The sequence below is a fragment of the Dama dama genome, chromosome 19, assembly GCF_033118175.1.
Source record: "Dama dama isolate Ldn47 chromosome 19, ASM3311817v1, whole genome shotgun sequence".
In the NCBI taxonomy this organism is placed as follows: domain Eukaryota; kingdom Metazoa; phylum Chordata; class Mammalia; order Artiodactyla; family Cervidae; genus Dama; species Dama dama.
The window spans coordinates 69,702,459-69,717,831 of record NC_083699.1 but is presented as its reverse complement, the minus strand read 5'-3'; the positions used below and the strand labels follow the sequence as shown (position 1 = coordinate 69,717,831).

General features: G+C 42.4%; 1 protein-coding gene across 4 annotated transcripts in view; it reads left to right on the top strand.

Moving 5' to 3' along the window:
• Positions 1-13,014, top strand: part of DOP1B (DOP1 leucine zipper like protein B) — a 125,023-nt gene extending 112,009 nt beyond the window's left edge. For 3 of the 4 annotated variants that reach the window (XM_061167349.1, XM_061167348.1, XM_061167351.1), the window contains 5 exons: positions 7,247-7,383; positions 9,192-9,247; positions 9,533-9,694; positions 11,449-11,578; positions 12,439-13,014. In XM_061167349.1, the coding sequence (XP_061023332.1) occupies positions 7,247-7,383; positions 9,192-9,247; positions 9,533-9,694; positions 11,449-11,578; positions 12,439-12,693 (740 nt within the window). In that variant the 3' untranslated portion in view covers positions 12,694-13,014. Of the gene's footprint in view, positions 1-7,246; positions 7,384-9,191; positions 9,248-9,532; positions 9,695-11,448; positions 11,579-12,438 lie in introns of those variants that run through there. The other variant, XR_009697016.1, reaches the window with a different exon arrangement.
• Positions 13,015-15,373: the final 2,359 nt, after the last annotated feature.

The window sequence follows — 15,373 nt, the reverse complement described above, 5'->3', positions numbered from 1 at the left end:
GAGGGTCAGGTTTATTAAGTTTTAATTTACATACAGTAAAGATGACATCCCCTAGTGGCTCAGATGGTAAAGAATCCGCCTGCAGTACAGGAAACCCAGGTTCAATCCCTCCCTCAGTCCAGAAGATCCCCTGGAGAATGGAATGGCTACCCACTCCAGTATTCTTGCCTGGAGAATTCCATCAACAGAGGAGCCTGGTGGGCTACAGTCTATGGGTCGCTCAGAGTCGGAAACGACTGAGTGACTAACACTTTACATACAATAAAAGTCACCCTTCTGGCTGTACCGTTCTGTGAATTTTGATAAACACACAGTCATGTAACCACCACTACAGTCAAGATACAGAACATTTCCATCACACCTGAAAGTTCGCTCTTGCCCCTCAGAAGTCATCTCCTCCCCTCACCCCATCAACCGTTAAATCTGCTTTCTGTTCGTGTAGTTTCATTTTTTCCAGAATGTCTTATAAACGTGAATGTGATTAGACAGTGTAGAGCCTTTGAGTCTGGCTGCTTTTGTGTTTGAGAGTCATTCATGCTATTGTACTTATCCAGAGTTATTCCTTTTTATTTCTGCTTATTTATAGTGTTCCATTCTGTGAGTTGTTTACCTGTTCACCAGTGGAAAAGCATTCAGGTTGTTTCCACAGAGAATTATGCAATAAATCTCTTAACACTGCCCTCCTAAAAAATTTTCATATAAATATCTGTCAGTTCATGAAGTATATGCTTTTCCTAAATATTAGTACTACTAGTTCTCAGCCCACATCCCTACTTGATTAACCATTTGAAAGGTCTTAATGATTTTAGGCCAAAACATTAACAGCTTTCCTAGGTATTAATTATGATAGTATTTTACATTGGCAATAATAAAAGACACCATTTTCTACTTCAGCTGACATAACTTCCGCAACGTCAAGCGCATCACGGAGATGTTCATGCCATAACATCCTGAATACCTACGATGTGTAAAAGCGAATATTCAGATAGGACAGATCCTTACTCGAAGTACTAACGGGCTGATGTGATCAGAGGGTGACCAGGAGTGCCAGTAAAGATGATGGCAGCCCCCCCAAAGCCTTCAGCTCAGAGCAGAGTCAGAGCTGAATTTCGTGGCATCCTGACAGGATTTGGGAGGGAGGAGGAGCGACAGGAACCACGTTTCCTGTGGTTCACGGGCAGCATCTGGGATGGTGCTTCACACACCTGGCCAGGGGACAGGGGCCTGAAAGGGCAGCGTCAAGCCCCTGTCCCGGAAGGAGCGCGGGGGCCAATGCACCAGGAGGTCCACCTTCTCGCCCGTCAGAAGCTCTCCTAAAACCTGGGCTGAGCCCCAAAGGGCTGAAGAGAACTGTTCAGTATGTAGAACAAGAAGAGGACAGACCATGGCCTTCCTTAACCAGCGGCATGGCGAGTCTGACCACGGCAGGATTTCTGAGAAATCATGAAAGGGGGAGAGAAGTAGGGGGCCACAGAATAGTATACACATTCTATATGGTACTTTTATATATGGCATATATGTATATGAGGGCTTCCCTGGAGGCTCAGAGGGTAAAGTGTCTGCCTGCAGTGCGGCAGACCCGGGTTCAACCCCTGGCTTGGGAAGATCCCCTGGAGAAGGAAATGGCAGCCCACTCCAGTATTCCTGCCTGGGCAATCCCATGGATGGAGGAGCCTGGTAGGCTACAGTCCATGGGGTTACAAAGAGTCAGACACAACTGAGCTACTTCACTTTCACTTTCTTATATGTATAGAGGTCACCTTCATGCTGACTTTAAGTAGGAAATGGTTTGGGAGCCCTTGGAGAAAGAGGAATTTCTCCATAGAAATACCCTCCACTTTGGATAACTCAAGGGTTCTTTTTTTTTTTTTTTTTTTTTTTAAATACTACCTGTTTGAAAAAATAGAGTGGAACTCGCTGGCGGTGCTGGAGTGGTGGGTTTCAGAGTGTTCTCTGACAGTCTTGGGTCACTGACTGGCCCCTGGAGCAATGAGGTCAAGGGAGTAAACGATCCATAAGGTTCTAAATAATTGCACATCATGGTAAAGAGTCGAGTCCTGATCAGAGGAGGCAGGAATGGGAAAGGCCTGGCATTTCTCCTCTGGAGTAACCTCTGGGGTCCTTTCCCCCTGACTGACCACCATCAAGCAGCCCTGGGTGTGGGTGATCGTTGTGCGTGGAGTGCGGAGCTAAATAATGCCGTATATCTTGGCTCCTCATGACATAAATTTTACATTGATCTCAGGAGAATCTGTAAATGAGCTCAAAGCAATTATTATTTTTTAATGGGAAGGATGATCAACTGCTGCTTGTCTAGAATGAAAGAAAAACAGGCATCACCCCCTACAAAGGCCCCTGATGAAGGGATCAGAAAGACCTCGAAGCAACACTCCATGCCCTTTAACTGATGAGGGTGGCTCCTTCCAGGTCCACTGAAATCCTTCCCATCTTTTAAGTCTTCCTCGTTGTCCTGTGTTAGCTCCATTTTTACATCAGGATACCGATGCTCAGAGGGATTAGCACCTCTGTAAAGTTGCATTGCCACTACCTGGCAAAACCTGGACTGAAGTCTGAGCTCTCTGGCTCCCTATAGCAGGCTGTGGTCTTCATGCGGTACCCTTTGAGGCAGGTGAGTTTCACAGATAGGAAGCGGGCTCAGCAAGATTACCTGGCCAGCCTGAAATGAGATTCTGCCACCTTGACAGTGGTGCAGAGTCCTGGCTCAGGGCTCTCTGCGCTCTCTGCTCACAAGGACTCCTTAAGACTGTAAGGTTTATCACTCAGCTAAGAAAGGAGTATTAGAGATTCTAAAATAGCTCATCTTGACTGAAGAAGAATCTCATGAATTTAGTTTTTATTTGAAGTATCAATATGAAATATCCCCTATGTGTACAAACTACTCTTTTTAAATCTGTTTTTTCTTGAAATAGATTAAGACTCACAAGAAGTTGCACCAATAGTACCTAGTGTTCCTGTGTACCATTTATCCAGCTTTCCCCGTGGTAACATCTCACATGAGCATAGTCCCTCATCAAGACAGAAAATTGACATGGGAATATTACCACAACTCAACTAGATACCTGTTCAGATTTCACCAGTTTCTACAATGCATTTTTCTTGTGTATGTTTATATGTGTGTCTAGTTCTGTGAATGAATCTCCTCTACAAATTCTTGTGTTCAGCACCACAACCAGGACATAGAACTCTTCCCTCACCACTAAGCAATTCCCTGAAGTCACACCCTCTACCCAGCCCTAACCCTTGGAAACTGCTCACCTATCACTTTCTCTACCACTTGCATTTGTCACCTTGAGAATATTGCATAAATGAAATCATGCAGTATGTCACCCTTAGAGAATAGCTTTTTCATTCAGTCCAGTGCCTCTGAGACCCATCCAGAGGCAAGTGAGGTAAGCTCATGGGCGTATCAAGAATTTGCTCTTTTTTAATGAGTGATGATACTCCTTTTTATGGATGTCTCACCGTTCATTTATCCGTTTAACTGGAGGACATTTGTGTTGTTCCAGTATGGGGTTATTAGAAATAAAGCCTCTGTGGTAAACGTGCATGTACCATTTTTGTGTGGTTGTAAATTGTCATTTCTCTACACAGGGTTTGATTACAGGGTCCTGTGGTAAATGTGTGTTTAACTCTCTAGTTCAGTTCAGTTGCTCAGTCGCGTCTGACTCTTTGTGACCCCATGGACTGCGGCACGCCAGGCCTCCATGTCCATCACCAACTCCTGGAGCTTGCTCAAACTCATGTCCATCGAGTCAGTGATGCCATCCAACCATCTCATCCTCTGTCGTCCCCTTCTCCTCCTGCCTTCAATCTTTCCTAGCATCAGAGTCTTTTCCACTGAGTCAGTTCTTCGCATCAGGTGGCCAAAGTATTAGAGTTTCAGCTTCAGCATCAGTCCTTCCAATGAATATTCAGGATTGATTTCCTTTAGGATGGACTGGTTGGATCTCCTTGCAGTCCAAGGGACTTTCAAAAGTCTTCTCCAACACCACAGTTCAAAAACATCAGTTCTTTGGCGCCCAACTTTCTTTATGGTCCAACTCTCACATCCATACATGACTACTAGAAAAACCATAGCTTTGACTAGATGGACCTTTGTCATCTAACACTCTAAGGAGCTCTTAAGAAACTCTCTAAGAAACTGCCAAACTGTTTTTCAGAATGAATTTACCATTTTGCACCCTCATTTAAGCAATAATTCAAATGTCATTATCCTTTTTGATGCCTGTAGAGATAATCTTTGTTTCATTCCTGATATTGGTAATTTACCTTCTCTTTTTGGGGGTCAGTGTTTCTAGAAGCTTTATGAGTTTTATTCTTCTTTTCAAATTACCAAACTGTGGGGGGCTTTTTCTGTATTATTTTTGTTTTGTTTGCAATTTCATTTATTTCTGCTCTTTATCATGCCCTTCTTTGTCCTTGTTTTGGGTTTAGTCTGTTCTTTTTCTAGTCTCGCAAGTTGGTGGTGGTGGTGGTTTAGTCGCTAAGTCGTATCTGACTCTTGCGACCCCATGGACAGTAGCCTGCCAGGCTCCTCTATCATGGGATTCTCCAGGCAAGAGTACTGGAGTGGGTTGCCATTTCCTTCTCCAAGTCTCATAACGTAGAGGCTTGAATTATAGAATTGAGTGCTTTCTTCTTTTATAATGTAAGCATTTAGTGCTATACATTTCCCTCTCATTACTTTAACTATATCCCACAAAATCTGATCATCTTTTAATTTTCATTCATTTCTTTATATTTTTTATTTGATGCTTCCTCTTAAGCCCATATCTTATTTATTAATAGAAGTTTGTTAATTTCCACGTGTTTCCAGTTGTTCTTCTGCAATTAATTTCCAGTTTAAGTCCATCATGGTCAGAGTGGGCTTCCCTCGTGGCTCAGACAGTAAAGAATCCACCTGCAATGCCGTGGACCTGGGTTTGATTCCTGGCTTGGGAAGATCCCCTGGAGGAGGGCATGGCAGCCCTGGAGAATCTTGCCTAAAGAATCCTCATGGACAGAGGAGTCTGGTGGGCAGCAGTCCAGGGGGTCACAGTCAAACACAACTGAGCGACTGAGCACACACGTGGTCAGAGAACATTCTTTGTAGAATTTAAACTTGTTGAAGTTAGATTTTATCACGGGTCATAAAGCAGTCCTGGTGAATGTTCCACAAGCAGTTAATGAGATGAATTCTGCTGTGTTGAGCAGAGTGTTCTGCAAGTGTTGTTTAAATCCTGAAGGCTGATGGTATTGCTCGGTTCTTCTGTATCCTTCAGTTCAGTCGCTCAGTCGTGTCCAACTCTTTTGCGACCCCATGAATCGCAGCACGCTAGGCCTCCCTGTCCATCACCAACTCCCGGAGTTTACCCAAACCCATGCCCATCGAGTCAGTGATGCCATCCAACCATCTCATCCTCTGTCGTCCCCTTTTCCTCCTGCCCCCAATCCCTCCCAGCATCAGGGTCTTTTCCAGTGAGTCAACTCTTCGCATGAGGCCAAAGTATTGAAGTTTCAGCTTCAGCATCAGTCCTTCCAATGAACACCCAGGACTTTATCCTTACTTGACTGTTATTTTCCCTAGGGCTTCTATCAGTCATGGGGTAGGGATGTTGAACCTCAGCTACAGCTGTCAGAAGTTACTCTTCTTTGAGTTCTGGTAGTTCTTCCTGTTTGTAATTTAGACCTCTTGTTCGGTGCACAGGCATTTGGGAACGTTATCTCTTCCTGCTGAATTGACCTTGCCCTCTGCAGTGTCCCTCTTTGACCCTTGTGCTTTGCTCTGCTCTGAAGTCCATTCCGTGTTATGTTAATAGTGTCACTCCAGCTTTCTTAAAACATTGGCAACCTTTAACCTACTTAGGTCATTATATTTGAAGGCAATTTTGTGTAAGATAGCATACAGCTAGGTCATTTCTTTAATCTATTCAACCAGTCTCTCTCTTTTAACTGGCAGGTGTAGACAGTTTACCTTTAATGTAATTACTGGCATGTTAGGATATATTATGCCTTTTTTAAAATTTTCTGTTTGTTCCTTGTGTTTTTGTTCCCTTGTTTGCCTTTTTGTATTTTCCTGAGGTTGCTTGAAGATTTTTTCAGCGTTCCTTTTTGATTTATTTAAAGTGGGTTTGGGGATGTGTCTCTTTTTAAAGCTTTTTGCAGTGGTCGCTGTAGGGATTGCAGTGAACATAGACTGTATGTACTTGTATCAACATTTTACATCATTTGGGATGCTCTTCTTTTCACCCATGTGGTATAGTTATGTGAAATACTACTTTTCGCACTGGAACCGTAAGAGATTGAGATAAACTTTTTGCTTTTACTGTTGTTTTTGCTGTTACTGTTGAACAGAGGTTAAATACTCAGGATAAAAGAATATTATTTATATTATATGATTTTAAGAGAAGTTTATTACTAATGTACTCCAGTGAATCTTAATAAGCACGACCACAGTTCAGCTGTTTGTCATGGCAATTTGTCATATTCCTCAGAAACCCTAAATTATGAGAAGAATCACATTCTACAAGCAGTTATTTCAATGGAGAAATTGGGGAGACTTAGGGACTAGAGAGTTTCACTCAACTTTTTTTTTCCTGCAGGAATTGAAATTTTTGTTATAGTCATCAAACCTAAACTTAACTGAATAATTCTTTTATTCACTCATTTCACTTGTCACTCCCCACCCCCAAAATACAGTGTCATCTGCCAACCAACCTATGTGGCTTATAGTTCCAATCCTTACCAAGGGCTGTCTTTGGTTTCGATGTCTCATGCTTCATATTCTTAGAAGGATATTTACAGGACTTCCCTGGAGGTCCAGCGGTTAGGACTCCATGCTTCTACTGCAGGGGGCACGGGTTTGATCCCTGGTCAGGGAACTAAGATCCCGCAAGCTATACAGCATGACCAAAAATTTTAAAAAGCCACCAATATCATTTACGTTCTCACTGATGGTGCAGTAGATTTCTGGCTTGAGCCAGAAGTTGATGCCCTCCTTCCTACTCAGCTGTAGCAGGGGAATAAGAGACCCTTGATTCACTTCTTTAGCAAAGGCCTTGAACTGCTGTGCCTCACAAAGAAGAGGTCTGTGGGCAAACAAGGAGAGCAATACGATTCTCCCAACGCCCTACTCATGTACAGTTGTCAAATGTCAGAGCAACTGCAGTTGTGTTTTTCCTCTTTGTCTAGTGAGACGCTCCAAACTCCTCATTTGTGTGACATCTCGAAAATCTTCTTTCCTTAGAACGCCTGACAGACAATCTCAGAGTGGGACAGACATCCTCAGTTGCTGCTCAGATGTTTCTGTTTTTCAGAGTTTTGCTGCTAAGAATATCTCCCCAACATTTGACTTCACTGTGGCCAATAATGGTCTCTGAATTGGTAAGTGTAAATACTTTATTCTTGAGATAAAATTGGAGCTTTTTAAAATGCATTTTCAGGAATAATGTAAACTTTCACGTATATCTAATTTTATCTGTAAAATTTTCAATCAAGTTGGTAGTGTATGGTCAGCTCTTGGTTAAGTAGAGATATTTTATCCTCTAATCATAGTTGACCTCTCAACTGTAGTTAATTAAATTAATTTGATATCATTTGCTTTTTTTTTTTGGCCATCCTGTGCGACTTTTGGGATCTGACTTCCCCAACCAAAGATTGAACCCAGAAGTGAAAGCATTGAGTCTTAACCACTGGACCTCCATAGAACTCCCTATTTGCTAGTTTTTAAACTGGCCTTTTCCCACTTTTATTGAGGTATAAGTGTCATGCAGCAGCATATAAGTTTAAAGTGTACAACGTAATGATTTGACTGAAATGTATCATGAAACCCTTATCACATTCAGTTTACATCCGTCTGATATGGATCCAAAAGAAAAGAATTTTTTCCCTTGTGATGACAACTCAGGATTTACTGTCTTTACTTTCACCTGTGACTTACAGCAGCTTTAACTGCAGTTGTCACATCCTGCATTACATCCCTAGTAATAACATATGTCTTATAAAGCGACGTTTGTACCTTTTGACCACCTTCATTCAATTTCCCTCCTCCCACCCCCTGCCTCTGATCTCTTCTGTGAGTTTGGTTTGGTTTTGCTTTGTTTCTTAGGTTCCCCTTATAAGTGAGATCATACAGTTTTTGTCTTTCTCTTCTGACTTATTTTACATAGTGTAATGCCCTCAGAGTCCTTCCACATTACTGCAGATGTGCCAATGGCAAGATTCCTCCTTTTCATGCTGAAAAACATTCTACTGTGTGTGTGTATTCTCATACATATATACATGTGCATGTATGTGTGTATACACACATATGTATATACATATGCATATGTGATACATATGCTTGTGTGTGTATATATGTGTGTATGTATATATATATATATATGTATATATTCATATATATGTATATGAAACAGTTTTTTAATCCATTTATTTGTTGATAGACACTTAGGATGTTTCCATGTCTTGGCTGTTGTATCGGGTTGACCAAAAAGTTCATTCAGGTCCTTCCCATGTCACAGAAAAACCTGAACGAACTTTTTGGCCAACCTAGTAAATAATGCTGCAGTGAATATGGGGGTGCACATATCTCTTTGAGAATATTTTCATTTCCTTTGAGCATAGTCCCAAAAGTGGGTTTACTGGATCATATGGTAGTTCTGTTTTTAATTTTTTGAGGAGCCGTCATACTGTTTTCCATAGTGACTGTACCAGTTTATAATCCCACCAACAGTACACAAGGGCTCCCTTTCCTCCACATCCTCACCAACATTTATAATCTCACCCGTTGGATGACAGCAATTCTAATGGGTGTGAGATGATGTCTCATCATGCTTTCGATCTGCGTTTCCTTGATGATTAGTGATGTTGAGCATCTTTTCATGTGCCTTTTGACCATTCCTATATCTTCTTTGGAAAAATGTCTATTCAAGTCCTCTGCCCATTTTTCAGTTGATTATTTGCTTTTTTGTTATTGAGTTGTATGAGTTCTTTATGTATTTTGAATATTATCCCTTACCATATTTGGTTTGCAAATATTTTTTTTTTTACCATTTAATACGTTGTCTTTTCATAGTTTTGATTCCTTCTTTTGTTTTATTTGCTGATTTTTATGGATATATAAATTTTAAACATTAAGCTAGATCTGACCTCTCTCAAATAGTAACTTGAATTCACTTTTTTTTTTTTTTAAGATTCAGGCATTCATACAGCTTGAAGAAGAGCTGAAAAAGGACAGTGAATCATTGAGGTAAGTAGTGTATGAGTCTGTGCACATATGTGAAGGTTAATGGACATCACTGTATTTTTTTGTTTGTTTTGATTTTTTTTTTTTTTAGATCCAGACTGTGGACATCAATTTATAATGTAGGGTTAGATAATCCTAAACACCATTTTCTTGAAGTAGTTGTGAAGGGACCAGCTATTCTGATCACTTCTCAAAAGGAAAAAAACCTTCTTATGGATATTTCATAGGCAAAAGGACTATAGCAGATGTGAATGAATTTCTAACAAGAGTTTCTTTGCCAATTTATAGAAACAGCAACAAAATCAACAGAATGAAAGTTGGAGCCTCTGATGGAAATGGGCCGTCGGTAGGGGAGATACCCCAGAGCGAGCTGGTCCTCTATTTATCAGCTTGCAAATTTCTGGACACGGCACTTTCTTTTCCACCTGACAAGATGCCGTTATTTCAAATGTAAGTCATAGGAGACCACGTGTCCTCTTCGAAGGAGGTGACATTTCTTTCCTTGTCAGCCCTTTCACTGGTTCTTTCCTATACACCATGTGGGTTACCAGTGGCCGAGGAGCCTGCTCAGAATACCGAGTTTCAGATTACTCGCAATATCTGTGGTTTGGTGAATTTGGCTCACAGTAGTGTTTACAGATGAGTTTCTGTTCGTGTGTGTGTTTCAGTGGGTTTTGCTATTGGGTGCTTATAAGACAGAGTCCCCCACTGGTGAGCCTCACTGCATTTGTGTATTTTTTTTTTTTTTGGTCTCTTTGTTTCTAATTAACTAAATGGAACACGCTCTCTGCAGTTCACTCTGCCCTTGTTGGCTCACATATCCTATGGGCTTAACACAGCTGCTCGTGTGTTTCATTTCATGCCTGGCCCCAGATGCCACTTCTCTCCATCCTGCCCCCCTAAAGAGAGAAATCGTGTAGAAATGTTTGTGGTTAGAAAGACAGAGTGAAAGAAGCCAGTCTGAAACGGCTACATACCATGTGTTTTCAACTACATGATGATCTATAAAGGACAAAACTGTAAAGACAGTAAACAGATGAGTGTGTCCCAGGAGTGGAGAGGGAGGCAGGGCACAGGATTTTCAGGGCAGTGAAATGACTCTGTGTGACTCTATGCTGTGGACACATATTTTCACACACTTGTCCAAGCCTATGGAAGATGCAGCTCCAAGAGTGAACCCTAAGCTTAACTCTGGACTTGGGGTGATGATGGTGAGTCCATATCAGTTCATTGATTGTAACAAATGTACCCTTCTGGTGGGAATGTTGACAGGGAGGCTCTGCATACTAGAGGGAGGGCAGGGGGCAAATGGGAAACCTCCATACTTGCTGCTCAATTTTGGATGAACCTCAAAGTGCTCTAAAACAGAAACTTTGTTTTTTTTTTTCTTTAAGTGAGTTCCAATGTACGTGAATATGCATAGCAGCATTAATCATAATAGGCAAAAAGTAGAGAAAACCTAAATGTCCATCAGCTGACAAGCGGGTAAATAACATATGGTGTGTCCAGACAATGCAGTAGTCTACAGCACAAAGAGGTGAAGTGCTGGTGCCTGGTACAGCGGTACAGCATGGGCAAGCCTTGACGATAGTAGGTTAGGTGAGAGAAGCCAGGCGCAAACACTGTGGAGTACATTGGTTGTAATGTAATCATGTCCCACCATGATTCTATTTGTATGAAATGTCCAGAATAAAAAAACCTATACAGACAGAAGGTAGTTAAGTGGTGGCCTTGATTGAGGAGTGAATTGAGGGATGATTGGAGTGGATTGAGGGGTGAGAGCTAAAGGGAGCAGGGATTCTATTTGGGGTAATGAAAATATCCTAAAATTGATCATGATGGATGGTGGTGGATGTACAATTCTGTGAATATGCAAAAGGCTGTTGAATGGTGCAGTTTATTTTTTATTTATTTGTATTTTGGGCTGTCCTGGGTCTTAGTTACAGCACATGAAGTGTTTAGTTGCAGCGTGTGAACTCTTAAGTTGCTGCACATGGGCTCTAGTTCCCTGACCAGGGATTGAACCCACGTTCCCTGCACTGGGAACACGGAGTCTTAGCCACTGAATCAGCGGGGAAGTCCTGAATAGTGCACTTTAAATGAGTGAACTGTGTGGTATGTGAATTACATCTCAGGGAAGCTGTTTGAAAACCTCTGGGTGGGCTCTGAGCCCACATGCCTGACCTTGGATTCTCTTCCTCCAGTTACAGGTGGGCATTTGTTCCCGAAGTGGACACAGAAAGCCCTGCCTTCTCCTCAGATTTAGAGGAGGATCACCAAGAATGCAAGCCCCACACTGTCAGGATTCTTGAACTCCTAAAATTAAAATATGGGGTAATTGTTTTCCTTTTTATAAAATTTGTATTTGTGGTGGAAGGGGACAGGCTCAGGGGGTGAGTGAAGTACTTCATATGCCATTTGATTTCAACGACTTCGAGCGGTGTTCACAATGCCTCTTAAGTGTTCAGACTTGGAGAGGGTTACGCATTTCATCTTTGTCTTAGCGTTTGTATGTCACTTTCTCATCCCAGATGCTAAGACGTAAAGCCTCCTGGGTGGACACAGTCCTACAGAACAGCAGTCCCCAACCTCTTTGGCATCAGGAGGCGGTTTTGTGGAAGGCAGTCTTTCCACGGACCAGGGAGCTGGGATGGGTTGGGGGCGTGGTTTCAGGGTGATTTCATTACCTTTATTGTGCACTTTATTTCTTTTATCGTTACATTGTGATAATGAAATAATAATCCAACTCACCATAATGCAGCATCAGTGGGAGCCCTGAGCTTGTTTTCCTGCAACCCGATGGTCCCAGCTGGGAGTCGTGGGAGACAGGGACACCCAAAGTGTGTTGCTAATGTCCAGTCTACTCTGTAATCTCATCCTGTTCCACCGCTCACCTCCTGCTTTGCAGCCCGGATCCTGAATAGACCACAGGCTGGGGACCCCTGCTGTAGAAGGAGACGTGCCCACAGAGTCCCTCTGTGACTCAGAGGAAGGGCCTGCAGGAGGGGTGGCAGGGGCCCCAGCGGGATGGCTCACAGTGAAATCTGGTGGAAGACGGCAGTGGGGACGTGGGATTCGAGTTGACGCTGCTGCTGTCAGCGCAGACGGAGTTTTCCTAGAGGACTCATGTCTTAGCTTTCACCGCCTGCGTGCGCCTCTCTAACCCTTAGCGTGTCATCATTGGTTTTCTGCAGGAAATCGGCAGCTCAGATGAGATCACCATGAAGAGTGAGTTCCCTCTGCTGCGCCAGCATTCTCTTTCCAGCATTAGGCAACTGATGCCCTTCTTCGGGACTCTAAACTGTGCTTTTAAAACCCAGAGTCGACTGCCCGCCGACACCCAAGGCCCTCCTCCGCTCGTGGAGTTTCCTGTCACAGATAACCCAAGGGTCTTGAAACAACTGGAAGAATGTGTTGAACATGACTTTTTGGAACATCTGGAATGTTAACCTTGGACCGAAGAATTTGTGTAAGCCATTTACTGAGACCTTGAGAAAAGCCAGGATATACCGAAAATGGAAAAGGAGCCAGGATAGTGGTTCTAAACAAGTCTATCTCAATTTCGAAAGTAAATTTCAGATCTTTTTTTTTTTGGTGGCCAACAAAACACACCTCCCTGAAATGCCTTGTAATATATTTAGGCCTGATTTTATGTTTCTTCCTCGATGTATGTAAAGAAGTGAAATTAATATATCATCTAATGGTGGCACAAAATTTGTAATATAAAGTAAACCATGAAGAGATTAAAAAGTTGGGTTTTTTTTGTTGCAGATATGGGTCTGTGTCAGTACATCTCTCTAAACATTTCTAACTCATTTAATATTATTTTTAACCTTTCATACATGTGTCCCTTTAAGCGTTTATTTTGGTACCACATTTTAAAATGAAAATATATTATTTTCTGAAAATACTAATAGCCCGTTACCTTTGACTATTCAGCAGAGGTGTGAGCGTGAAGACAATCTCAGTGTATTTAACTCTTGCCGCATTAAAATCACGTGTTCCCACCTTCTGCTGGGTAAGAAATACACCGTTTTAACCCTCCGACAGCTGTCACCTCAGTTATACACTGCAATGTGCCTGTCCAGCACTTTCCACTTAACATAAATCAGTCATCATGGTCATGGAGGCTTTATTGCCTGAAACTGCTGTCGGGGAAATTCACTCTGGACTCTTCCTTATTCCTCTGTCCTCTCTGGGAACTCTGTACCGCTGCAGGCATCGCTGTTTGTGAAAATAATTTCTAGGTTCCTAGGCACAGGCGCCTTGGGGCTGGCAGCATGCCAGCCCACTCTTTTCCAGCCTCTTTGTCTTACACCAGCTCCCTGTTTAGAGTCCACTTGGCACCCGTCCTGCTCGGCTAGTGCCCTTGCTCTCTGCCTGTGCTCCGGGCTTGCCCGCCAGACCTGCCTGTCTCTTGTTCCCTTTTCAGCCACGAGGGCCTTCCATGACATCACTTTCCAGGTCAGACGATGCACACTACTTTGATGCGGGCTCTCAGAGACATCCTTTCTACAGACAAGGGTGTTTGGGGACTTGACAAACATTATTGGTTTCGTTTCTTGTAACGTCCCACCATGTATGAGTTTGTGAGCAGGGCAGAAGCAGTTTGTGTCACTGGCCCCAAGACAGGATGTGGGGAACACAGAACCACTTGGTTCCCTACATAATGGCTGAAAGTGAGAGTCGAAAAGCACCATCACATATGGGTATTCATACAAATATGTGTTAAAAATTACATGCAGGGACTTCCCTGTTGGTCCAGCAGTTAAGACTCGGTGTTCCCAATGCAGGAGTCCCAGTTTCGATTCCTGTTGGAGGAACAGACATCTCGCATGCCCCATGGTACGGCACCCCCAAAATTTGACAACAAATCTAATAGCTTATGTATGTCATCAGTAGCTATTATGCTATGAAAGATAGTTCTTGTATCTGTACTTAGATTTACAAATTTTGTTTTTTCTTTTTTTTTCTCTCCAGTGTCTAAAACAACTCAATACCATATGTAATTTAATCCTTTTTTATTAAGTAGAAATCTTAAAGGGATTTAATAACACATCTCTGTTTAGCATAGAACAGTAAAAAAAGTCTTGTAAATGTGATGCTGAAGCTGAAACTCCAATACTTTGGCCGCCTGATGTGAAGAGCAACTCATTGAAAAAGACCCTGATGTTGGGAAAGATTGAAGGCAGGAGGAGAAGGGGACGACAGAGGATGAGATGGTTGGATGGCATCACCGACTCGATGGACATGGGTTTGAGGACTCAGTTTTACCCACATGCTAGACCAGGCATATACTCTGTGCCTCAGTTTTCTTAACTACAAAGTGGAATTATCAATGGTAATTACCCCCTCAGAGTTGTAGGAACGAATCCTCTCTGTGTTCCCTCGGTGATATATTTTTTTTTCCACTTTTTTTTGGATCTTCTGTGTCTTATTTTCTCGAGTTTTTATTTTATATTGGAGCATACTATTAACAACGTTGTGTTAATTTAAGGTGTACAGCAAAGTGATTCAGTTACACATGTATCTATTCTTTTTCCAATTCTTTTCCCATTTAGGTTATTACATAATGTTGAGCAGAGTTCCACATGCTACACAGTAGATCCTTGTTAATTATCCATTTTAAATATACCAGGGTGTACATGTCAACCCCAAACTCCCTAACTATACCTCCCCCCAACCCCCACCCTTGCCCCTACCTGTAACAAGTCTATGCCCCCACCTCTAAGTCTATGAGTCTGTTTCTAAGTTCCTTTGTATCATTTTTTTATACCACATATAAGCGATATCATATGATGTCTTTATCTGACTTCACTAAGTACGACGATCTCTGGACCCATCCATGTTGCTTCAGTAGTCTATATAGTTTTGATCATGCATTTGTGTGTGCTCAGTCATATCTGACTCTGCAGCTCCATGGACTGCAGCCCTCCAGGCTCCTCTGTTCATGGAATTTTCCAGGCAACAATACTGGATTGGGTTGCCATTTCCTACTCCAGGGATCTTCCTGACCCAGGGATCGAACCCACATCTCTTGCATCTCCTGCACTGGCAAGCGGATTCTTGACAACACTGCCACCTGGGAAGCCCCAGTGAAAGCGAAGCTTGTGTTCACTCTCAGTATCT